Below are 25198 nucleotides of genomic sequence, written 5' to 3' on the forward strand. Positions count from 1 at the left end.
TATTATACATTTAATGCTTTAGTATCTATTAATAATTCTGTTATTTCACATAAATGTAATTTTTGTTTAGTAGGAGATTATTTCCATTGTTTTGTTCATTGTTTTATAATAAAGGATTTGTTAATAATTCTCAGTGAAATTTTGGAATCTTTTAGAATATGTTTCACAAAACAGTTTATTTTTGTATTTCATGGAGACCTGTCCAGGGTGAACCCCGCCTCTCGCCCGGAACGGTAGCTGGAGATGGGCACCAGCAACCCTCCCGACCCCACTGAGGGACAAGGGTGTAAAGAAAATGGATGGATGGATGGATGGATGGATGGATGGATGGATGGCTGGATGGATGGATGGATGGATGGATGGATGGATGGATGGATGGATGAATGGATGGATGGTCGCATATAGTCCGTCAAGGAAGCAATACTTCATGTTTTCCACCAGGGGGTGATGAGGCATCTGCGGTTTCCTGTGACGTCAGTTAGATGCGCCCGCAGTTGTTCCCCGGTGGCTGAGCTCAGTTTTACTTTTGACAAACTGGAAGCTGGACATCTTAACTGACCTTTTTTCTGGACAGACAGAGCAGAGGACAGACAGGACATGATGTCTGTTAGAGTTTTAAGAAGAATGTGCTCTTGTTAGGAGCTGGTCTGTCTTCTCCATGTGATTCCAGAGTTTTACGTGGTTTTATAGTCTTTTATAGCAATTATAGTGTTTTAATGGGACGAGAAGACATGTTCCGACCGCGCAGGAAGGAGGACATCCCGGACAGGTGAGAGACACTTGCCCTGTGTTATACCCTGAAACGCATCGCTCTAAACTCGCATATTGACAAGAAAACGGACTGAAATATGACCGAAGAGGAAATTTTAAAGACATTTGTAACATTATCACGTTTCTTAACCATGTAATCCCTACAACGGTGGGTTTTATTTCGAAAATTACTTGAGATAAACACGGTTTTTACACCTTTATTGACACATGACTCGAACTTTTTGCAGTCCGTGTCTGTTGTAAACGTTCCCGGAATATTTCAATCTTAACTCTTTAATTCTTCAAATTAGCACAGGGATGCATTTTTTGGCAATATGGATTTCCAGCCTGCCACAATATGCATACCCTCCCTATTGTCCCCAAATATTATCCTACTTATTTAAAACTCATACCAGCAGTTCATGGAACTATTCTGGTTATGTAGAAAAAGTTTTTTCACCCATAACACTTTATTTTTCAAAGTTAGCTCAGGGATGCGTTTTGGGGCAATACGCATTTCCAGCCTGCCACAATGTGCATCCCCTCTCTATTCTCCTCAAATATTATCAAAGTGATTTAAAACTTATAACAGCAGTTCCTGGAACTACTCTTGATTATGTAGAAAATGTTATTTCACTCTTAACTCTTTAATTCTTCAAATTAGCACAGGGATGCATTTTTTGGCAACATGGATTTCCAGCCTGCCAAAATATGCATCACCTCTCTATTTTCCTCAAATATCATCCTATTGATATAAAACTTATACCAGCAGTTCATGGAACTATTCTGGTTATGTAGAAAAAAGTTATTTCTCTCTTAACTCTTTATTTCTCCAAGATAGCACAGGGATGCACTGATATTGGGTTTTGTCAACATAAAGCTTATTCTTAATCATCAATATTTGTTTGGTAGCTCATTTTGTAAGAAGGCGACATCATGTTCCTGACATGTAAGGAGGTAAAAATAACTCTAGGACCATAAGCAACTGTGTGTGCATGTATATATATGCACACACAGTTGCATATATATACAACTGTATATATATATATATATATATATATATATATGTGTGTGTGTGTGTGTCTTTATAAATGTTTGTATATATGTGAGCGTATGTGGTGGGTATAAGAGGGTGTGTGAATGTTTGTGAGTATATATATATGTGCACGTGTGTTTATGTTATGTCCCTTTTTTGTGTGAGTTGTGTGTGAGTGAATTTTTTTGTGTGTTTTGTGTGTGTGTGTGTTTGCATATATATATATATATATATATATATATATGTGTGTGTTTGTGTGGGTATATATGTGTGTGGGTTTGTATATATGTATATATATTTTATTTTGTATACATGAATATTAGTTTCTTCCATGATGTTTCTAATAATTTTCTTGTATATAATTTTTTGTACACACTTTATACATATTATCCACTAAATTAAATGTTTTTCCTTTCGTATTACAATGATTTTTTAACTTACTTAGCAATTTATAGGATTTTGTTAGTTCTAGGCGCTGTTAGCTGTTTCCATAACAGTCTGTTTTTCATTAATTATGATATTGACTCTTTCCTGGTCAGTTGCTTCCAGTAGGATTGGAGAATCGCTGACGATGTGCGACGGCCAGTGCATTTTCCTTTGACCTTCCGTTTAACCACTGAGTCATTGGACCAGATGGGGAAGGTCATCGAGATAGCTTGAATCCTAACCCCATTCCATATTGCCAAAAAAACGCATCCCTGTGCTAATTTGAAGAATTAAAGAGTAAAGAGTGAAATAACTTTTTCTACATAATCTGAGTAGTTCCAAGAACTGCTGGTATAAGTTTTATATCAATAGGATAATATTGGAGGAAAATAGAGGACATGCATATTGTGGCAGGCTGGAAATCCATTTTGCCAAAATATGCATCCCTGTGCTAATTTGGGAAAATAAAGAACTGAAAGGATTTAATCTCTTCTATGTAATTACACTTGTTCTCTGAGCTAATGCTATAAGTTTCATATCAACAAGACAGATGCAAATATTTTCAGGCTCATAAATTAAGTTGCATTCCCTCCTACATTAACAGACTAGAAGTTAAGCATGATATAAAGTGTTCTACATAATGGGTCTCTGTTGTAATGCTTTTAAGCTATTATGGTATCAAAAGACAAAACAGAGAATTTCAAACCATTTGCGGAAAACGTTTTCAACAGACACGGACTGAAAAAAGTTTGACTCATTGTGTGTCAGTAAAAGTGTAAAAAACGTAGTTATCTCAAGTAATTTGCAAAATAAAACCCACCGTTTTAGGGATTACATGGTTAAGAAACGTAATAATGTTACAAATATCTTTCAAATTTCTACTTTGGTCATATTTCAGTCAGTTTTCTTGTCAATAAGCGAGAGCTTAGAGCGATGCGCGCTCCGGGGACAGGGGATGCAATTTTAGTTAGGCATGCGTTTCTGGGCATAACACCCGCAGCTTGCAGACCTGCCTCATTGTTCTCAGTAGGTTTTAGTTAAGTTTTTATGGATGTACGAGGAAGAAAATCTAATCAAAACTGAAAAGAAACCAACAAGCTTTCCTTTGGTCCTGTATGAGAAATCCATATCAATTCACCAAGTTAGTAAAAGAAAGAAAGGAATAAATTAGGCAGCAGGTCAAATTCTGAAACATCGGATTATTTTAAATTCAGTAAACTTATCAAACTAGGCCCTCCAGCTATTTTTGTCAAGTAAAATCATCTTAACTATATTTGTGTTATTTTATTGACCACTTTAGTTCTTGAGCCCTTGGCGAGCAACTGGAAAAGGTTTTGTGTAGCAACATGTTTTGAAGACCCCTGTGCTAACAGGTCAATATCTAGGAAGCAGAGATGGTATTCCACACTAACATGTCCTGGATGACACCATCAGTTGTTGCTTTTCCACCTTATTTGCTTTGCTGCTGCTCTTTAAATTTCTGCCTGGTTGTGTGGTTGAATGCCAGGCAGATGTAGTTGGGTTATAATGGATGGCAGAGATGGTTTACACTTCCTCCTTCTGTCTCTGCTCCATGGAACCTCCTGATCAACTCCTCTGAGATCTGGGCTCATAGTTCAGGTGTTGTCTAAACGTTGAATATGCTAATCAGCTGTTGTACAGTATCCAGAACCAGTGAATTATAGTCCAAACATGAAACGCCTCAACCCAGGCAAATGATGCGCTAAAGTCTAGAAAAAGAACTTACCACAACTAACATAACAAATCTGCTCCAACAGGCTGCCAACATGAGTGATGACATTCTATACATTGACATTGAAGAAGAATTAAGCTGGCAGCTAGCTGTTAAATGGAAACGACAGAAAACACAAGATGATTCCTCTTTCTGCAGGTTTACTTGATGCCTGCTTTATTGCTGTTGCTGGTTTTTCTGAACACAAAAGAAAAAGAAAATGTTTTTGGAGTACTTCATTGATTTATCTCTGATCAGATACATTCACGGGGAAATTGACCAGTGGTGCATGATTTTCTTTTTACAAGGTTCACAATTGGTCTTAAAAACTTTGTAAATGTCTGAAGGAGGAAATGAAAATGGATAATTGTTCATGTTTCTAGACTGTAGCTGATAAATGCATGCTCTGCCAGAAACGGTAAAAGTCGTTCTTCCAACCTCTTTCGTCGTTAGACAACTTTAGATCAGGCTTTAGCCAGACCTGTGGGTCTTTATCTCTGTTTTATGGAATCTTTATAAACAGTTTAAATATATCAAAAAGTTGCTTTGAAGAACTCAGCAGTAATCAGCGATGGACATCATGGTCCTTGTTTAACAGATCTGAATGTTACAGAGCTGGTAGTGGAGCCCATCGAAGTAAATCTGTGAAATAACCACTTGCTACAGACCTGAAGCAGAAGCTGTGCTAAACATTGTGTGTTTTGTGATTTGAAGCACACTAAGAGACAGTCATAGAGAGACAATCATGGAGACAGACAGGGTGACTGTGGGTTTGTGTCCAACAGGTGGCAGGACTACACAGCGGTGGGGAAAAGACTGAAAGGAACTCGCTTCATCGCCTTCAAAGTCCCTCTGAAGCAGGTCAGTAGCGTGTCACAGTGGACTCTGTGGGAACAGAAGTGTGTCTGTTTTTACCAGTGACACTCTGTCTGCTTCCGCTCAGGCTTTGATTAGGACGCTTCCCCCCTCCGAGGTGTTTGGTCCCTGGGAGCTGCTGGATGCTTTGAAGGAGGACAACCATGAGCTGGGGCTGATCATTGACCTGACTTTCACCTCACGTTATTACAATCTGCAGGTGAACACACACACACATGCACACACAGTTGTGTTTTTGTGACCTGTGGGGACTTTACATTGAGTTCCATTCACTTTTTACAGCCTAAACCCTTACCATCACTAATACTGACTTGAAAAGTTATAAGTCCAGTAGTCTCTTACTTCAACAGCCCCTGGGGATGGACGTGCAACTTCACGTTGCTGAACTTGTGCGGTGTGTGTGCGTGTGTGTGCGTGTGTGTGCGTGTGTGTGCATGTGTATGTTTCTGCAGGACCTTCCTCAGTCACTGCTGTGTGTTAAGATCTTCACAGCTGGCCATGAGGTTCCCAGTGACCAAACCATCCTGAGCTTCAAGCGCACCGTCCACAGGTTCCTCCGAGACAACCAGGACAATGGTGAGAGAAGAGCTGAGCCACAAATAGACAATAAAACCAATAACTATAAAGAGTTGGTTTTAATGAGATAACTTTCTAAATAAAAGTTGACCTATATGAACATTTATTTCTGTCCTTGTTCATTTCTCTTTCTATTTGTTTAACCACCAAGTTCTCTTGCAGACAAGCTCATCGGGGTCCATTGTACCCACGGACTGAACCGCACCGGCTACCTGATCTGCAGGTAGGTTCATCCTAACCGTTGAAGTGTGAGCAGGAGCCACAGGCCGCTCTAACCGCTGTGTGTGACCTGCAGGTATCTGATCGACGTGGACGGGATGGACCCGGCCCAGGCGGTGCAGCGTAAGTCTCGTGCTTTCAGACCCCAGGAGGAGGATTCTGTGATCGATCTCATTCTGCTGCTGTTCTCTGCAGTGTTCAACTCGTCCCGGGGCTACGCTATCGAGAGACAGAACTACCTGGATGACCTTCAGCACGGTCCAAAACGGAGGTGACACATCATGTCCTTCTCCACCAACCCAACAGTCTGCTCTCACTTTCTGATCAGCTTATTAAACCTGTTACCATCCAGACAGTGATGTTGTCAAACCACCAGGCAGTGAGAACAGCTCTGACCGCAGTAGACTGGTAGACTGGTAGTTTAGGAAGTGACCACACACATCAACAGGTTTGAGCTTTACAGAAAGATGAGTCCACTCATACTGTTCTAGCTTCTATTTAGTTTTTTAACTGGTGTTCTCTGGAAAAGCAGAATAAGGCCGATTTTCTCAGCAAATTTTACAGGCGCCACCTAGTGGCTTAACAAGGTAATGCTTCACATTTAAAATTCCTCCTCCCTCATTTCCTGTATTATCTCTGTCAGTTAAAATAACTGATTTATTAACATCTGGAGGAGAAACTGTTGCTCTGCACAGGGAGTAGCTCGGTGGACCAACTCCTGACCCCTGTGACCCCTCTGACCGCTGGATCATTAGGGACAGTAGTTGGGAAAGTGGAAACAGAGTTTACTCATCTAAATGTTGGAAGCTTGTTCTGTGTTTGTTAAATTGTGCAGAAAAATTAAACCTAAACTCTTCATGCTTTTGAGTGATTTTTATTGGATGATTGCTGGGTGACCATCTGCTCTGATTGTTACCACAGTAACGCGGGAATGGAGGAGTTTGAGCTGGAGCCACAGAGAGGCCAGGCCGTCCAGCGGCCGCCTGTCGCAGCTCCTTTCAGGAGAGTTCGCCGTGACTACTACAGGTACATCCTATATCCCTTTATGGACATGTCACTGTCTCAGTTTCCTTGAAGCAGGTTGCAGTAGGAACATCTGAAAGCTTTCTCAGGAGCTGCAACACATTCCTTCCCACTGACTCAACTTGGCTCTGAACTGCTAACATTTTACTGTAATTGTGAAAAAAATCTTAAAATGTAAAAATAAAAACACATAAGTTTTTTTAACCCACAATTTCTGCTAAAATGTAAATACTAGAGGTGTGCCGATTGATCGGCCACGGTTCATAATTGGCTGATTTCCGTGAAAAAATGTATGATCGGTGATTACCGATCACGGTCTCTTGTTGCAGATCACACAAACTGATCACATGCATCTTATTTCGCAGCCTGAATTTGCAGCTGGTCTCCTCTTTCCTTCTCACTGAGCAAACGCGCAGCAACAAATCCTAAGCGATGTGGAACTATAACGCACTGAGTGAACGGGGAAGTTTGCGTGTTGCGGCGGAAAATTGAAGCACGTCAAAATGCATCAACATACGAATCTAATATGGCATAAAAACAATGTCATACTTAACGGAGTTTGGCTACATCGAGGCTCACTGCAGTGAAAAAGACATATGGAGGATCAGATAGCAGGTAAAGCACCGCACAGCTACAAACACTCACCAGGATTAGCATGACGGTCAGAAAGCTAAACAAATAACCCGCAAAATTATTTAAGTCTTCGAGCTGCGATGTAAGACGCTGGTTCTGCTCTCGCTGTTGAACCGCTGCTACGCGCTACAGGTAGTAATATTTCACAGACGGAGCGCCGCTTCTGCTCCACCTGGTAGTGACTCTCACACCGAACCTCTGTTTAAAGCTGCAGCATCTAACTTAAAAAAATACATTTTACATACGTATTAAAACTTTCACTGCCCTAACATGAGACAGATAATCTCTGAAAAAATAATCGATCTCCTCCCTGCTCTGCATAATTACTCCGCTCAGTCAGAAACAGCCACTCAGAACTAGCAGTAATCAGCTAGCCGCCATGCTATCAGGAAGTTTTCATTCAGTAACTCTGGATTGTTTATTGTAATGGAACCTGTATTTGCCTTTGAATGTTAAGTTTTATACTTGAATTTTTTGGCAATGTTGAGAGGTTTTATTTTGACTCTTATTATTTAGTCTCTTCAGAGCCTTCATGTGTTTTCAGTCTGTTAAAGATAGTATTACCGATAGTACAATTTGCACAATGCCTGTTTTGTTTTCTTCTTGGAAAAAGTTGTTAAAAACACGTTTTTGTCTACATTAAGGTGAATTTATGGTTCCTTTTTCCACGTAAATTAACCGTAGTGCATATGATTAAAAATTTTTTAATTATGTGATTGGTATCGGTGATCAGTATCGGTGATCGGCCCTCATGGGTGATCGTAATCGGAATTGGAAGGAAAAAACGTGATCGGCACATCTCTAGTAAATACCGTATTTTACGCACTATAAGGCGCACCTAAAAACCTTCAATTTCCTCAAAAGCCGACAGTGCGCCTTATATATGGACCAATATTGAGCCACAACAGGTCTAGCAACTACGGTAAGCAGCCGCCGACTTCATTTTCGCCCGTAGAAGAAGAAGCTCGCCAAGGGACCAGCCCCTAAACATTTAAAGCCGGGGAGGTGCGGGGGAAGAGAGACAGAGACTGTGGTGGCAGCGTGTCGGTTGGTCTGTGTTACCCAGAAAGCAGTTGGGCACAATATCGCAACACCAACACCGTGAGTGAAACAATGACTGGGGCAGCCTACTATATAAAGTACTCGGGGACCACTACTTTATTATTACACATCCACATTTGTAGAGTTCGGAACAAATCGCGTCCCGTATAGGTTCAATACGGTACAGGTGGCAACCCTAACTGTAGCGTCTATTCTGTGCGCCTTATATATGAAAAAGGTTTTAAAATAGGCCATTCATTTAAGGTGCGCCTTATAATCCGGTGTGCCTTAGAGTGGGGAAAATACGGTAATATTTAAATACACTATTCTACTGTAGGGCTGCACAGTGGTGCAGTTGGTAGAGCTGTTGCCTTGCAGCAAGAAGGTTCTGGGTTCGATTCCCGGCCCCGGTCTTTCTGCATGGAGTTTGCATGTTCTCCCTGTGCATGCGTGGGTTTTCTCCGGGTACTCCGGTTTCCTCCCACAGTCCAAAAACATGACTGTCAGGTTAATTGGCCTCTCCAAATTGTCCCTAGGTGTGAGTGTGTGTGTGCATGGTTGTTTGTCCTGTGTGTCTCTGTGTTGCCTTGCGACAGACTGGTGACCTGTCCAGGGTGACCCCGCCTCTCGCCCGGTACGCTAGCTGGAGATGGGCACCAGCAACCCTCCCGACCCCACTGAGGGACAAGGGTGTAAGAAAATGGATGGATGGATGTTTTACTGTATTTTCTAAATTAAGACATGAGGTGTCACAAGAAATCCAGAACACTTTTAAAAGCTAAATAAAATTCCTTGGTTTGAAATGAACTGTTCCAATAATTCTAAATCATTGAGGAAATATTCATAAATGTTACAGTACTTGTGACATAAAACATATTTAAAGCATAAAACTGTCTTCATACCAAAGATTTAAACATATTTTAATAATCCAAACACAGATGGTTTAAAAAAGCTATGAACAATGTCAAAACTAAATGTCATAAAAATATTTTTAAAATGCCTCGTAACATTGTTTTTAAAATATAAATATTAATTATTGTTTTAATTATTATTGTATGTGATAAAATAAAAAAGAAATTCAATAAATGTTTCATTTATCTATGAGTAAGAAGGAAATCCTGAAGAACAAAGCAAATATGTTTGTAAAAATGCAGCAGTATTCATTGTTGTTCATGAATCCTGCAGGTCACATCAGCGTGGAGGACCGAGCCACCGCCCTTCCCCGTACGCCCCTCACCCCGCCCACACACCCCGCCCTCCATTACTCGCTCAGCCTCCTCTGGCTCCTCCACCAGTCTTGTTCCATCCCATCAGATGGGCCCCTCAGCCCCCAGCTCAATGGAGAGCCCCTCACTCAGGCACCAACAGGTCCAGGCACCCCCCTCTACCTGACCCACAGTGGCACCCCTCCTTTGCCTTGCTAGACAGAGGTGGAGCTCTGCCCAACCTTCCTCGCTACTCCCCCAACTGGACATCTGTTGCTAATGGAGACGGATCAGCTGACGACAGGAGTGGGCCAAATTTAAGGAACCCGGTCAGAACCTCCCAGCGACCCAGCGCTAACAGATACGATGGCTGTTAGTTATCAAGACAAAGCAGGTTAAAGGGGACATAACGTACAAAACCCATTTTTTAAGCCCTTAAATTCAGTTTTTTGTGTAATTTGAGCCTCTAGTAGTGCCATGTGCAGTTGAGGTCCAGGTTTTCAGGCTGTCCTCACTTTTTGAGCTAAACCTAATTTAACTCAGTCTGTTTGTTCAGATGGATCCCGTCCACAATATGTGGTCTCACCAAAAACTCCCCCAAAAAGTCAATTCAACTGAATCATAAACACACATTCAAGGTTAAGTTCAGTTTATTTTTCAAACTGGTTGAACAGTTTCCTAAGGAAACCCAGCAGATTGATTTTTCCTGGACCAATATGTAGTGACGGCACAAATGGAAATGCCTTTTTTAAAGAATTCTTTTAACTCTAGTCAAAATTATTATATTTTTTCGACTCGAGTGTTTTTTTTACTCAAATGTCCTTTATTGTGTTCAGACAGGAAAGTAGGTAATGAGAGAGAGAGAATAAATGGGAACAAAGGTCACCAGGCGAGGACCCATGTGGGTTGTGCTTACCGCACCCTGACTCTAGTGTTTCTTATTTAATTTTTTTGACTGTACTGGTTTGTATTTAAAAGGAAGTGTGCAGGGAGAAAGGGGAGAGAGACGTGCAGTAAAGGACCCGAGGATGGGACTTGAACTCGGGACGGCTGCATTGAGGTCTCTGTATAGTTAGAGCATGGCGCCCACTCTAAACACTGCGCCACATAACGCCCTGGAAAATGCCTTTTTAACAGAAGGAAAGCTCCAACAGAACCAGAACCGAGCTCAGTATGAGTGGCCATCTGCTGCGACCGACTGGAGGTTTGAGGAGGTTTGAGGCGCCGATTTATGTTTTCGCATCCACCTGAAAAATATGTAGTTGCGACCCTGCCCAAATGATTCAAATAAAACTTTATTTCATTGAAACTTAGTTTTTCTTTTTTTGTGTTGTTTAGTGCAGCTTCAATGTCATTTTGGTGAAAACCCTTTAAGGATGTGTTTCACTTTTTGTGCTGACAGATCCCATATGTTTCCAATTATTGTATGTGATCATCTCAGATACACATGAATCTGTTTTCTTCATAATAAAAATAAATGTTTTACTGTATTTCTGTTGTGGAACAAAATTATCTACTGAGTTCATGCCAGTGTAGTCAAATTGTCAAACTGAATCCGAGGAGGCATAATACGTTCTGAATCATTGAGGGGTTAAAGGTCGCAGGTTGCAGCTGTAGAAAAGGTGGCTGTTGCATGGTCTCCTGTTGCAGAGTGCATTGCCACCAGTGCAGAGCTTGTCCATCCATCAACCAGGAAGTAGATGAAAAGTAACCTGAGAGGAAATCTTCAGACAGTTCTGGACACCTGGAGAAGAACAGGTGAGAGCCAGCAGGGGCCTGCTGGACAACCTGGACAAAACTACAGGCCGTAGTTCTGCTGTATGGCTGTAATGTAATTTTACAGCTGGAAATTACAGATCAGAATGAAACCTGGGTGTAGTGATGAACTGTGACCTCAACCTTCAGACAGTTACAAAGTTGGCCTTCTATCACCTGAAGAAGATTTCCAGGATTAGAGAACTATGTCTCAGGTCTTCTGGTTCTGGATGCAAAGCAGTCCAGAACCAAAAGCAAAGAAAAGAAAGCGGACATTCTATTCTGGTAAGACTTTTGCACACAGGTCACACATAAATTTCAATTTGCAGTTAATTTAATATTTTAAATAAAAGTATAATATTATATATTAATATATGTTATTTAGAAAGTTTAACAACTGTCTACAGATTAGAATATGTTTGCCAAATATAAATTACCTTTTAATGAGCTGCAACTGCTGCGGTGTGCGCATGCGCCTCAGCTGTCACGACTCGAACATTGCTGCGGTTTCTGCGGTGGAAACATGGCGATGAGGGCGATCAGAGGGATGGTGAACGGGGCCATGAGCGAGTTTTCATCGGCCGTCAGCGGGAACAGACCGACGGCCGCCGCTTCGGTCCACCCGGCCGCCGCCGCCGCCTCCAGGGAGCATGCGATGGCTGTTAGCCGGGATTACATCTCCCAGCCCCGCCTGAGTGAGTGTGTGGATGTGTGTGATGGTGCTGTTTGTTTCTGACAGCTCAGGAGAAGGTCAGAAAGGTGTCAGTCACTGAACATCATCTGTTAACAGCTGATCCTTTGCTCACTTTTGTCTTTCTGTCCTCATTTTTCCAGCTTATTCAGACCTTTTTGGAGACAGTTTGGGGATTAAAGTGACAGTAAACATTACAACAACTTTGTCTCAGTCAAGAAATGCCAAGGCTACTTTATGCTGGCCACCGGTTTTATGGAGGGCTTGGGGCAGAATTTAATCCTTGCCACCGTCCCCCCAGTCTCCTGAACATTACTGAAGCTGCTGGTTCGTAAAGCCAGAACTTTGCTTATATTCCAAATGCAAGTCGAAAAATGAGAAGGATTTGCTGTTCACTGCGCTGTGTGACCAGGCCAACAACTATTAGTGATAAAATGTATTTGCTTGCTGACTTCAATAATCTGAAGCTTTTTATTTTTCCCAGTGCTTCACTCGTATCAACATCTTCTGCCATCCATATTGATTCCCTTCAGTTTGGCAGTCCATAGGTTATTAACCTCAATCCTAATCTATTTTCAGACGTGTAAACTATTCTGGATCCAGACATTAAACAGCATCAGCATACACAAAGTTCCCCATAGCAGAACAGAGCAAGATGTTGAAGTGATAAACAAAAGATAATTTTCTAAACCATATCAACATCTATAGACATTGACCATGACTAAAGCTTGGCCACAAACAGGTCTTGTAAGTGGAAAATGACCCCAGGCCTATTAGCTCTCAATATTTGGAGTGGCCATCAAAAAGCTCTCAAATATCCCATAGAAAATCTGTTTTCAGCACTGAAATAAATTCAGAGAATTCGAATCGACTTCATGTCAGTAAGAAAAAACATTCTGGTTTTTGAAGATAGCTGTGTTTCACTGGGTTGTTGCTCTTTGTTTTTCAGCCTATAAAACTGTTTCTGGAGTCAATGGTCCTCTGGTGATTTTGGATCAAGTCAAGGTAAGAAGCAGAGATGTTTGTAGAGTCTGGAAACTATTATTTTGTCCACATTAATCCAACTACGATTAGACTCACGTTTGCAGACACCTGAAACCCAGCTCACAATGTTTCACACCAACAGTTTGTGGTGATTCAATGGGATGACATCCGCATCCGTTTCTGCTGCAGATTTCATTTAGAATAAAATATAAATGTCAGGATTCTTGAGTCTGTCAAGCCATGACATGTCAGGACTGTTCAGTTGGTTTTGATATGGAACATGCATGGTGTTGTTAATGCTTGTTGGTCATGTGTCACTTGAACAGTTTCCAAAGTACGCTGAGATTGTCCATCTCACTTTGCCTGATGGTACCAAGAGGAGTGGGCAGGTGCTGGAGGTCACTGGGTCCAAAGCTGTGGTGCAGGTGAGACAGACATTCCCAAACCTTCCAAACAGTTTAGTTCTGTGTGTCTTAGTAGGAAATCTTAGCTTATCAGGTAAAACTAAGAAAACAGATTAAAAAAAACTGTAAAATAAAAACATGTGCTTTAAATGTTAGGATGTTACATTTATGTCTAGTTGCATAATGCAAGTTATTTTCCTATTTCATGCTTTTAATGTTCAGTCAACTTTTCCTAAAAAGGTACAAATTAGTGATAGTTGAAAGAAAGTGCACCTCTACCACTAACACCACTGGGCCTTAAAGTTGGTCCTCTGCTGCTAATCAGTTGAAGAATGGTCATTAGCATTATTCCCAACTAAAAAATAAATCATTTTACAGTATTAAAGATTATTGCTACATAATAACTGACCTGAAACAGGAACAGTCTCATTTGATTTATTGTGAGATAATGATGGAAAGAAATGTATTTTTATGGTGTATGTAAACTTCTGGTTTCAGCTGTATAATACTGTACAGAAAAAAGGTAATAGCTTCAGTACAGTGATAATATTATTGCAGAGCCATTATTACATGGAATGTTTATTTGGAAATTAGTAATTGTGCTGGAATTTTTGTTAACAACTAGTCTGTTTGTATTCATAAATAATGGGAAAATTAAAGACAACCTTTGATTATTATAGCAAATCCCCTCTTAGGTCTCACTGTCAGAGCAACATCCAGAGCAACAGCAATAATTCCCAGACCAACATGGGAATCTTCAGTTCAGAGCAGCAAGTCAGGAAAATACAGCACCAATATCTTCTAGCAGTCATTAAACACGGCAGTGGAGGAGAGGTGGTGATTAAAGGTGTTGGTGATTTGGGTTTGTATTGCAGCCGCAGGATCTGGGCACCTTGCAGTGATTCACTTGACCATGAACTCTCAAATATCCAGTTTCTGCAACAGGGAGGCTGAAAGAGAACAAAATCAAGGTGTTGAAGAAAACAACCCTGAGGAAAAGCTTAGAGATCCCACTGATGAAAACATCAGAAGACATCAGGACAGCCAAAACCTTCTACCAAAAAAATGAAGCAAAATTTTAAAGAAGATTGGACCAAATTGTCTCCAGTAAACTAGACAGACTCCTTTATTACTGTATTACTCCCGCTCACCTCATTTGATAAGCTGCCATTCTGCTGTTTGTATTTGTCCAAATTCTCTGCAGGTGTTTGAGGGCACTGCAGGCATCGATGCAAAGAAGACCAGCTGTGAATTTACTGGAGACATCTTACGGACGCCTGTCTCTGAGGACATGTTGGGTACATGTCTTCGCTCTCCGTTCAGCCGTATTTAGTCAAGTGTGTTTCCTCTGAGACAGCAGAGCAGCATTTTTTATACGTTTTCAGGGCGTGTGTTTAATGGTTCTGGTAAACCCATCGACAGAGGACCGGCAGTGCTGGCAGAAGACTTCTTGGACATCATGGGTATGTATGTCTGTTGTGACTTTTAGTTTTCAGAATATTCACTCAGTGTAAAATGCTGAAGTGAAGACGGTTCCCCATGTTTTCTAAAATCACTGTGACACAGTCTTCCTCAGTGTGTGTGTGTGTCTCTGTGTGTGTTGTTCCACAGGCCAGCCCATAAACCCCCAGTGTCGCATCTACCCAGAGGAGATGATCCAGACTGGCATATCTGCCATTGATGGCATGAACAGCATTGCTAGGGGACAGAAAATCCCCATCTTCTCTGCTGCTGGGCTGCCACACAATGAGGTACACATTCACCAACATGATGTATTCCCTTCTCAGAGCATCAAAACACCTAAAAGATTAGATTCTGTCCACAAACTGACGGACTTCCTAAGGTGTTAACAAAATGTGTGTGAGTCAGGCAGAGTTCATTCTGTAGATGTTCTGATCAGACTTGGCCCACACCAAATTCTGGTTTTCCTTGAGTTCTGGCCCACTGATTCTGTTTTTAGAAGGATAGGTAGTTCTTTATTGATAACTCAAGACACACACACGTTCACGCACACACACATTCACGCACACACACACACACACACACACACACACACACACACACACACACACACACACACACACACACACACACACACACACACACACACACACACACACACACACACACACATGCATCACTCAGTGGACAGATAAAAATATTGACATTATCTAGAACACAAATCTTGAGGTAACGTTAAAAACTGACAGTTTCGGGGAGAAAAGACTTGCAGTCCTCATTAACACCTGGGAGCTGCAGTGACCTTTGGCTGCTCCTTAGACTGTCCACCATGTCCATAAGGAGAGAGTGAGACATTGTCCATCTTCTTCAGCTTTCTGTCTCTCACTAACTCTTCCAGAGCTCCGCCTCATTCCTTCAGCTGACTGAGCCTCTGTAGTGAGTTTATTGAGTCTAATAGAGTCCTTCACCTTCACCACTGCACTGTTATGGCAACTTCTATGTTTTTGTGAAGACTCAATAATAATAAAATCAATCAATAATAAAATGTATTTTAATGCATGCGCAGATTGTTAAAAGTGTGACTTTTTAGTATTAATACATTAATTATTTATTAATTATTAATACAAAAAAATTCTAAGTTTTCAGAACTGGTTTTTTCATTGAATCAAAGTTAACAGAATGTACTTTTTGAACTGTTCTTCAGCAGAAAATCTGCGGTCTCTGTGTACCAAAGAGAACGTAAATCTGTAGCACAGCTCTGGGATTTCTAAACCCATCGTTCTCTTTGACAGAGGCAGAAAGATCAAATGGATAAACTTTTATTTAGTATTCTCATATGCTGCATTCACTGATCGGAACAGGATCTGATTTTTGACATTGTTCACCTGTCAGGGCCGATCAAGCTGCTCACTATTCATGATTTTTTAATGAACCAAACAAAAACTGTACAGTCTCAGGCTTCTAACCAGACTGAAGGACAAGTGTTTGAGAAATACTGCAGGTTTTATTCTAATTGACCATTTTAGCAAAGTGAAGTTTATGGCCAATACAAATTGAGGTCATTGTTTTTTGTTCCAATGTGAAATATTATGCAATGCGAGCCATTTGTAAACAGTTCAGATTGTTTACAGATATATCTGAAAACATCTTAAAAATTCTACAATAGAAATATAGAAAAAGAAAGATATTTAAAAATGATAAAACAAAATCCTACATCAACAACGCATAAAACACAAATAAAATGGAAAAGTTAACAAGCTAGAAATGCCAAAAGTAAAAAAGAAAAATCAATTTCAGGCTAAACTTACTGACATATGATGGAGAGCTGGCTCCACATGAAGTGGGCTGGACCATTCAGGACCCAAGAATCTCAAAATAAATTCTAAACTGGAAACTGAACCAATGCATGAAGCTGCATGGGGTGGTGGTCTGCTGCTCTTTGGTACCACTGAGATATCTTCCTGCAGCAGCATTACCCAAAGTCTTCATTTCTTAACATTCCATTAAAGGAGAGCAAAAACATCAAACATGTCTATCTGTCACTTCAAAGTTAATTCTTACTTGTTCATATATTTCTGTCAGCTTCTTATTTCTTTTGTCCTAAATATCTAGACTCTGTTTTCCCTGTGGATATCTGAGATGTGTAGGTTCTGTTTAATTACTGGTTGTATAAAACTGAAAGAAAGTTAATTTCCTGTCTGTTGATAAATTCATTTCCTTTGAGATTTTATTCATATGAAAAAATGTTGAACATTCTTGTCTCTAATTAAGCTGGAAGGTGAATAAATCATATTTTCCGAGAGTTTGGGACTCATTTCTTTTTTTCCCTGGTCTTGTCAGATCGCAGCTCAGATCTGTCGACAGGCCGGTTTGGTGAAGAAGTCCAAGGACGTGATGGACTACAGTGAGGACAACTTCGCTATTGTTTTTGCAGCCATGGGGGTGAGATCCTGATCCTGTTGTGTCCCAGACTCACTCTGACTGAGACACCCTGTGCTTCAGGGCGTTCACTCTCATTCACGTTAAACGTTTCCATACTGTCTGATGTTACAACCACCAACATCACTGCGTTTTATTCTGTTATGCCCCTTTTTTCATTGTTAGCTCCAGCTGCACATGGTTCTACTCATTCTTTCCTCCAACAGAACCTGCTGTGTTTCCACTGAGAACCTGATGGATGAAGTTCTGGCTTGAAGCCCCGCCTCCAGCCACCCTGACCCCTAACCATTACTGAACTGAGTTAACATTAGTCATGCTAAAGTGACAGTGTTTCCATTAAGCAAATGTATTTTCGTAATTTCAGTTTGCACAATTTTACAGTTAATGGAAACAGAGTTACTCACATTTGACTCAGAATACTTTGGTGTTTTTGGGTTTGGCCATTGTACTCTTCTAATCATACCAACCACTCAATTAATCTAAAACTGAAATATCTTTTTAAATTGATTTCTGACATGGCTGTAGAGTAATCGGTATGTCCTTTCTCTCTCCTCAGGTCAACATGGAGACTGCCAGGTTCTTTAAGTCAGACTTTGAGGAAAATGGATCCATGGACAATGTCTGTCTGTTCCTCAACCTGGCCAATGACCCCACGTATGGCTTTTTTTCTCAGATGTGTTTGGATGTCGGCTTTGTAAATAATGTGTAAATTAAGCTGAAGTCTTGGTTTGTGCAGCATTGAGCGAATCATCACTCCCCGTTTAGCTCTGACATCAGCAGAGTACCTGGCCTATCAGTGTGAGAAGCATGTCCTCGTCATCCTCACCGACATGAGCTCCTACGCCGAGGCCCTTCGAGAGGTCGGCCATGTTCTGCTCTAGCATTAATTCTGATGTAACTGCAGGAAGTGGAACCGGGCTTTGGATGTTCTCTCCCAGGTGTCTGCTGCCAGAGAGGAGGTGCCGGGCCGCCGAGGTTTCCCTGGCTACATGTACACTGATCTAGCCACCATCTATGAGAGGGCCGGCAGAGTAGAGGGCCGAAACGGCTCCATCACCCAGATCCCCATCCTCACCATGCCCAATGATGGTACTCCCTCTGCCAGAGCTCAGCATGGTGGCAGCTCCAGGGCTGCCACAGACTGATCCTTCCTCTGCCTTTCAGACATCACCCATCCTATTCCTGACCTGACCGGTTACATCACTGAGGGACAGATCTATGTGGACAGACAGCTTCACAACAGACAGGTAGCATCTCCTCCATGAGTCAACTGTACATTCTCCCACGTTTCAAACAAAACTTTGGTTTTTGTTCCATTTGATTTGCAGTATATAAACAAATGGATTAGTTTCATGTCAGGTTTCTTTTATTGTAGATTGAATAGAATATTTTAGTGATTTTTAAAATTCTTCTGTCCTCATCTTCTTTTCTTCCTCTGGTCAGATCTACCCCCCCATCAATGTTCTTCCATCTCTCTCTCGACTGATGAAGTCTGCTATTGGGGAGGGAATGACCCGCAAAGACCACTCTGATGTTTCCAACCAGCTTGTATATTCAAATCTCTCTCCATTCTGCACAAACAGAGCTTTACTACACTTTACTTAACCTGTATGTGTGCGTGCGTGTGTGTGCGCGTGCGTGTGTGCGTGTGCGTGTGTGTGTGCGTGTTTGCGTGTGTGCGTGTGTGTGTGCGGGTGCGTGTGTGTGTGTAGTATGCATGCTATGCCATAGGGAAAGATGTCCAGGCCATGAAGGCGGTGGTGGGAGAAGAGGCTCTTACTGCTGATGACCTGCTATATCTGGAGTTCCTTACTAAGTTTGAGAAGAACTTCATTTCCCAAGGTGCAGTGATGACCAGATGTTTTGTGTTCTTATATGAAATATGTGTGTTTGAAATCAAAAGTGAACTTTGTTCAACATTTAGGGGTGTAGCGAGGTCTTGTCAGGAGTTTTGCTCAGCATTCACCACAGTGTCAGCTGTTATTATGATCCCTGGGTAGAGAAACAAAGTCTGTAAGCTTGATAAACTATTGTGTCCGTGCTGGAGAATCTTAATTTGTAAGAAGTATGAAAAAATGAAGCAGTTCTTGTCCTCTTGGGGTGACTAAATATAATAGATTGAAAATTGTCTCTCTTTTTGTAATATATGGACCGACTGTTAGCAGCTTAAATGAAAGCTATCGTCTGCTGTACCTCAGTAGATGATAACTTTACTGATTCTGAAGGGCTGATTTAGTTTTTTCACAAGTTAGGACTGCAATTGTTAGGAATGCCTCAGAATTACTCAAGCAATAATAATAATAATAAAAAAAACACAATATAAGAACCAGTCACGCCTTGGCAGGAATAATATTTAAACATAGATTCACAAAACTAAATTTCAGTTCTTTTCTTTAAATAGATGGGACTCCTTTTCACAAATATTGATACAATATTGATACCTTCTGTTGAACTCAATATTTGTGTATTTTCTTGGCTCATGAGCTTTACATATCGTTATCCCTCCATATTCTACAATTATTTATTTCCAATGGTTGCTGTAAAGTTCAGCTAGTAACTTGTTTAATTCAGCTTATATTTCCCAACAGTCCAATTCATATCCAATTATGATAATTTAATATCTATATATAACATAATAAATTAATAAATATAGTTAGAATTTGTTGCATACAGTCAAAATTGATCACATTTTTAATTCAGTGCAGTCCAGTCAAATCATATAATGCTGATGCAAAGTTCTGGGTAACGTTATGCACTGGTTTTACTGGTGCAACAAAATTGTCCAACTGCATCACATTTAACTTCTTAGTTGTACAAGGTTATTTATTGATTTATTCTCTGTTTTTTGATGGATTGGTTGGTTGGATATTTTGTTGGTGTTTTTTTGTGAATTATTTGTTTTGTATCTTCGAATGAAATTGGTCAAATTTTAATTTCTAAAAAGATTTAAGTTGCTTTTTATGTGATTTTGATTTGAATATAATTTTTTAATTTAAGGATCATATTGTTCCTTTGTATAAGTTATGTTTCTCCAGAGTTGATTTTATGACCAACCTCAGTTGGACTCTTTGTCCACTGCCTGTGGTGATCTTACTTCATCCTACTCATTTTTGAACATGTTAAGATTGTTGTAGTACAAAAACATGTCTTTTGATTCCTTGTTCATGTGTGTGATTTTATACTTCTATCATGTTCGAAATCATTCATTCATTCACCCATCCATCCATTCATACATCTCAGTCCCAGTGCAGAGCTCTGGCTGAGTTGCAGCCCTACTTCACCAAGAGTTTCATTTCAAAACTGACTGATGGGGAAACTGGAAACAAACCTCCAGAAGTCATCCTCCTGTTTTTTCTCTGCCTTCCTAATAGATTTAATGAAGTTGAATTTTGAAGAAAATCCATGAAGTTTAACCAAAGGCAGCACGACCTTGGTGGAACTAAACAAATCTACTAGGTTTCTATGTGTTCTTAAAATATGGCACCACGAGTACATCACAGCTGTGATGTGTTATGTATAAGGATAAGTTCTCTGGCTCTAGTCTGAGATCACAGTTGGAGCCGTTCTAATGACCTATTTTACACCGACCTTGGAACAGTGTAGTTTTGAAATGAAACTTTATTCTAAAGGTTTAAAGATCAGAACCTGATTAGAACCTGTACACAGACCAACAGAAGGCTGGTTTATTTAACATGTGCTGTGTGTGTGTGTGTGTGTTCAGGAGCCTATGAGAACAGGAGTGTGTTTGAGACTCTGGACATCGGATGGCAGCTCATGAGGATCTTCCCCAAAGAAATGCTGAAGAGAATCCCTCAGAACACCCTGGCTGAGTTCTACCCCCGAGAATCCAAACATTAGTTCCCCCCCCACACACACACACACACATATGCACACCCCCCACACGCTCCGCTTCCTGTCCTCTCCTCCGGCTGAGGCCTCACTCTGTAAATACAGTGTAGTGTTGTGACGCTGTAACCATGCCGATGCTTGCTGCTTTCATCTGACATTGAGGGTAAATCGTCCCGGCATAAACAGGAAGAGAAAAAGACTGAACTGGATTTTTAGAAGTTTGTCTCCAGAGTGAATGTCAAGAGCTTCCTGTGGAGAAGAATGTGCACATTAAATATGTCAAGAAAATGAAGTGGACTTGTTAGCAGCCACTAGAGGGCGCACATGGCAGAGTTTAAGTCCATCTGAGGGATCTGTTCTGAAGCCTAAGGGAACGCCATTATTTACTGAATGTCTACATCATTTCTGTCATCGCATGAAGAACACTGAATGCTTTATGTGTTCCACATGTTTTCTTTCTGAGGCATAGAAAATCTGATTGATTCTCAGGAAGTCAGAGTGAGCTAAAGGTAAATAAAAATACAGAAAGAAAACCGCAGAAAAGGAGCAAATCATTCAGTCAAACAGTTTAATTTTGATAACTTAACCTTAATTAAACTCACCTTGTTCTGCTCAGTTTTGCTCTTCTAACTGAAGCATTTAAACTTTTTATTAGACTCTCTTACCAGTTGCAAACATATCCTGTATAAAAGGGTGATATCGTTTTGTAAATTTGCTCCATTGTTTATCCATGTCAACTATGACAGCTCACATAAAGGAAAGCATGAAAAATGCTTTATTATACCAAATAAACAGGCCTGAGCTTCTCAAAAGCTTCTCAGGATTTTTATCCCCATAAAAAAATTCTGCCTTTCAGCAGCTTTGTCAAATATTGAATATATCATAAAGAAACTGTATGTTGCTCTCAGTTTATAACCAGCCAGCTAGATGGATGCATTTTAATGCTCATATTAATATAAAATCAGATAACAAGCCAGCCGATCCATTCATGGAAACACAATCCATTCCTGATTCCTTCAGCTTCTCTCGACAGACTCTTGTTATCGAGGTGTCAGTCAGAACGGGCTCTGATCCATATTAAAGATATAGGGCAGTCTGAGCTGTGCAGCTCCATTTCCCTTTACATATGACAGAAAAACAGGACAACATGCAGTTACCATGCAAACAGAGAGATTGGGTTCTGGAGACAAACCTGCCTCGTTTAGAACCGGACCAGAGAGAAAAAACTTCAGCTTCATGTCTGTAAGCAGGAAATTGACACCAGTGGAGTTATGGAGCCACTCCTGGTTTATTGTTGTTGACAGGTAACTGTGGAAAAAAAGACTGTTTCTCACTGATGTATTTACAAGCTGCGGTTTTATCCCAGCCCAGATTGTAGCTGCAGAACTGATCAAATTAACTTTAATTTATAATTCTCCTTTCAAAATTAAAAGGTTCCCCTTAGTTTGTATACGGTTAGAGCACACATTTAAGATCTGATGGGACACATTTAAGTCAGCTGATACCTTGTGCTGTCCCTGAATAGATCATCATCAACATAGAATGAATGATACGTTTAAAAATGTACTGAAATGAATTTATCTCACCTCAATTTTTTCAGTTTTTTATTTTTTTTGGTGGAAATCTGTTAAATGTTTAGTTCTGTTCTCAGCGCCCGTCGTGTTTTATTTAGATCATGTAAGATATGAAGAGAACTCAATCAATGAAACTAAAATATAAAATGTCTTCTGGCCTTTTTAAAAAGTTTTTAATTCGACCGCCTTTGTTTGAGTCCAGCGGAGTTAAGATCTGTTTGGAAACAAAAATATTTAATAAGTATCACTTTGTTATAAAGGTTCCTATGTTCCCTTCAGACCATGAGCTGAATTACTGTATTTGGGTGTGAGTGGTTGACGCTGACTGTAAACTCAACATGTTTAGTGTGTTTCATTGCTGTCTTTATATTGAACATCTGCTGCTGAGGTTTAGTTTTCTAATAGCTCCTTCAGCTCGTCCTGTGATTGGTTGGATGGTTATATTCTCCATCAACAGTTCCAACTCTATATGTATATCTGAAAATATTTATTTTTCTTCAGATTTATTTATATCATCATTTAAATATATTAAATTTAAGATCAAAAGTACATTTAAAGGTTTATATATATATATTTATATGGAAATTCAAATCATTCCTAACACTTTAAAAGCAGAGCTGTATTGTTAACCTGAGGGATTCAGACTGTTTTGTTTCTGCTACACATTGATTGGACGGTGTGATGGTCTGATTGGAGCTCTTTATCATTGTTTGTAGTGATTATTGTTCTAGTGGTCCTTTTAAGCCAGACATGCCTGTAATGGCAAAGCCATCACCTGAAGTAAAGCTGCCTGTGTTTTAACAATGTGTTGGAATGTTGGATGTCTTCAGGTCATGATTGTGTAAAATGATGTCCGTGTTCCTGTTCTCTGTGTACGAGTCGTTTTAAATTCCCATTCATCTGTGTAAACTGTGTTTGTGTTTATGCGCTGTGAGCTTATTGACTGGTTCAGTAGAAACTGCATGTGTTATTACTAAATGTCTCCTGTCGGTGCCTCGGGTTTCATGTCTGACTGTAAAATAAAGGCTGCTGCCTCAGTGGCTTTTATTATCTGCATATTTACATAGATGGAACTGGATTACATGACAAAATATGCCATGTGCAATATTTCACCCTACAAACCCAGATGTTTAGAAAATATATTGAATATTTTTGTTTTTACCATGGCTGTGTTTAAATGTACGATGTATCATGAAACATCTATATTCATAGCCAGATGTGTACAAGGTTTTACATTCATTCATCTTTTCTTACAGATGAATAATCTGACCATTGGAAATGAAGAGAAACTCAACCTTACATTTGAGAAAAGAGTTCCTCACGGCTCCCCTTACAATTCCTATCAAGTTAATCTGACATATTAGCTTATTAAAATGTATATTCCACTTATTTAATATGACCAGAGAATTCATTTTCACTAGATTTCTTTTAGCCACTCTTTAAACCTGGAACAACAGGAGAGCATGTATGGCAGATTGTGAAGATAACATCTGCAAGAAAACACCTTGAGAAGGTAAAGAATTCCTTCTTCAGAATGATTTCAACAGCTTTTATTTCCAATTTATTAGACTAGACATAATTTACTTTAACCCAATATCACTACACCTAAATAATAGATCACTTTGCATTCACAGTCTTTGTTCTCACACCAAGGGAACTATATAAAATGTAAAGTCTTGGGTGAGGATTTACATTTTTTCACTTCTTTATCCAGATATTTTAGGTTGCTGTTTTTCCAGCTATTTTTCTCATATTTTTATTTTATTTTGCAGTGTTGGGCAGCTGACTAACTGAAGTAGTGATGTCCCAATGTCTAATTATGCAATTGGAATAGAACTGAGCTGAACTGAAACTGATTTGTCGACAGCACTGCTTTGAAAAAGGAAATGATCCATGTGCTGCAAAATTTGGAAAGTATTCATTTGTTTTTGTTTAGTGCAACACAAGGGCAAATAGTGTCAGAAAAGCTCCTTCAGTGTTAGCTCTGACTCACTGTTCAAAACATATTTTATAACCAACCAACGAAGAAGTGCAAAAATATTTGTAAGAGAGACTGAGAACGAGCTCCCCATCAGGCTGCAGTGAGAGCAGAATTTGATCTGTTCTTGCAGCTGCAGACACTGAATGGAGAGCTTAAAGTGGCAAAGCATAGAAACCAACAAAACTGAAATAAAGAAGTAATAAATGCAATTTTATTTAAAATACTTTATTCTTCTTAATAGAAAATTAAATGTTTCAACTCAGTACTAAAGGTTCTTCAAAGAGTTGCTGTAGGTAGTGATGTCTGTGGGCAGGAAGGATCTCCTGTAGTCTGTTCTGAAGGAACTGGAGATACTGTGGTAGTAAAGCAGTTTCATGAAGAGGATGGCCAGAAACTTTGTTGATTTTATGTAAAATCCTTCTTTGCATCATCACATTCAGAAGTTCCACAGATGATCCCAAATCAGAACCAGAACAAAACCAGTCTCTTTTATCAGGTTATTGAACCTTTTTAGGTCCCTGGTTCTGATGCTGATGCCCCAAC

The 25198-nt window shown here is 40.1% G+C and overlaps 2 protein-coding genes across 2 annotated transcripts; both read left to right on the forward strand.

The window, feature by feature from the left end:
• The first annotated feature begins 296 nt into the window (after positions 1–296).
• LOC103473138 (RNA/RNP complex-1-interacting phosphatase-like) lies at positions 297–10826 on the forward strand. Its single transcript, XM_081613749.1, has 9 exons — positions 297–769; positions 4730–4805; positions 4888–5019; positions 5273–5396; positions 5559–5613; positions 5686–5738; positions 5811–5886; positions 6537–6641; positions 9498–10826. The coding sequence occupies exons 1-9, from the start codon at positions 717–719 to the stop codon at positions 9892–9894; spliced, it is 1071 nt and encodes a 356-aa protein (XP_081469875.1). The 5' UTR covers positions 297–716; the 3' UTR covers positions 9895–10826.
• Positions 10827–11736: 910 nt separating this feature from the next.
• atp6v1b2 (ATPase H+ transporting V1 subunit B2) lies at positions 11737–24063 on the forward strand. The gene is made up of 14 exons (XM_008423126.3): positions 11737–11967; positions 12913–12968; positions 13274–13372; positions 14556–14649; positions 14737–14814; positions 14963–15102; positions 17153–17254; positions 17808–17905; positions 17988–18111; positions 18190–18340; positions 18416–18498; positions 18695–18799; positions 18964–19093; positions 20973–24063. The coding sequence occupies exons 1-14, from the start codon at positions 11796–11798 to the stop codon at positions 21107–21109; spliced, it is 1569 nt and encodes a 522-aa protein (XP_008421348.2). The 5' UTR covers positions 11737–11795; the 3' UTR covers positions 21110–24063.
• Positions 24064–25198: the final 1135 nt, after the last annotated feature.

Source organism: Poecilia reticulata, chromosome 12 (assembly GCF_904066995.2).
Source record: "Poecilia reticulata chromosome 12, P_reticulata-male-v2, whole genome shotgun sequence".
NCBI classification, from domain to species: Eukaryota; Metazoa; Chordata; class Actinopteri; order Cyprinodontiformes; family Poeciliidae; genus Poecilia; species Poecilia reticulata.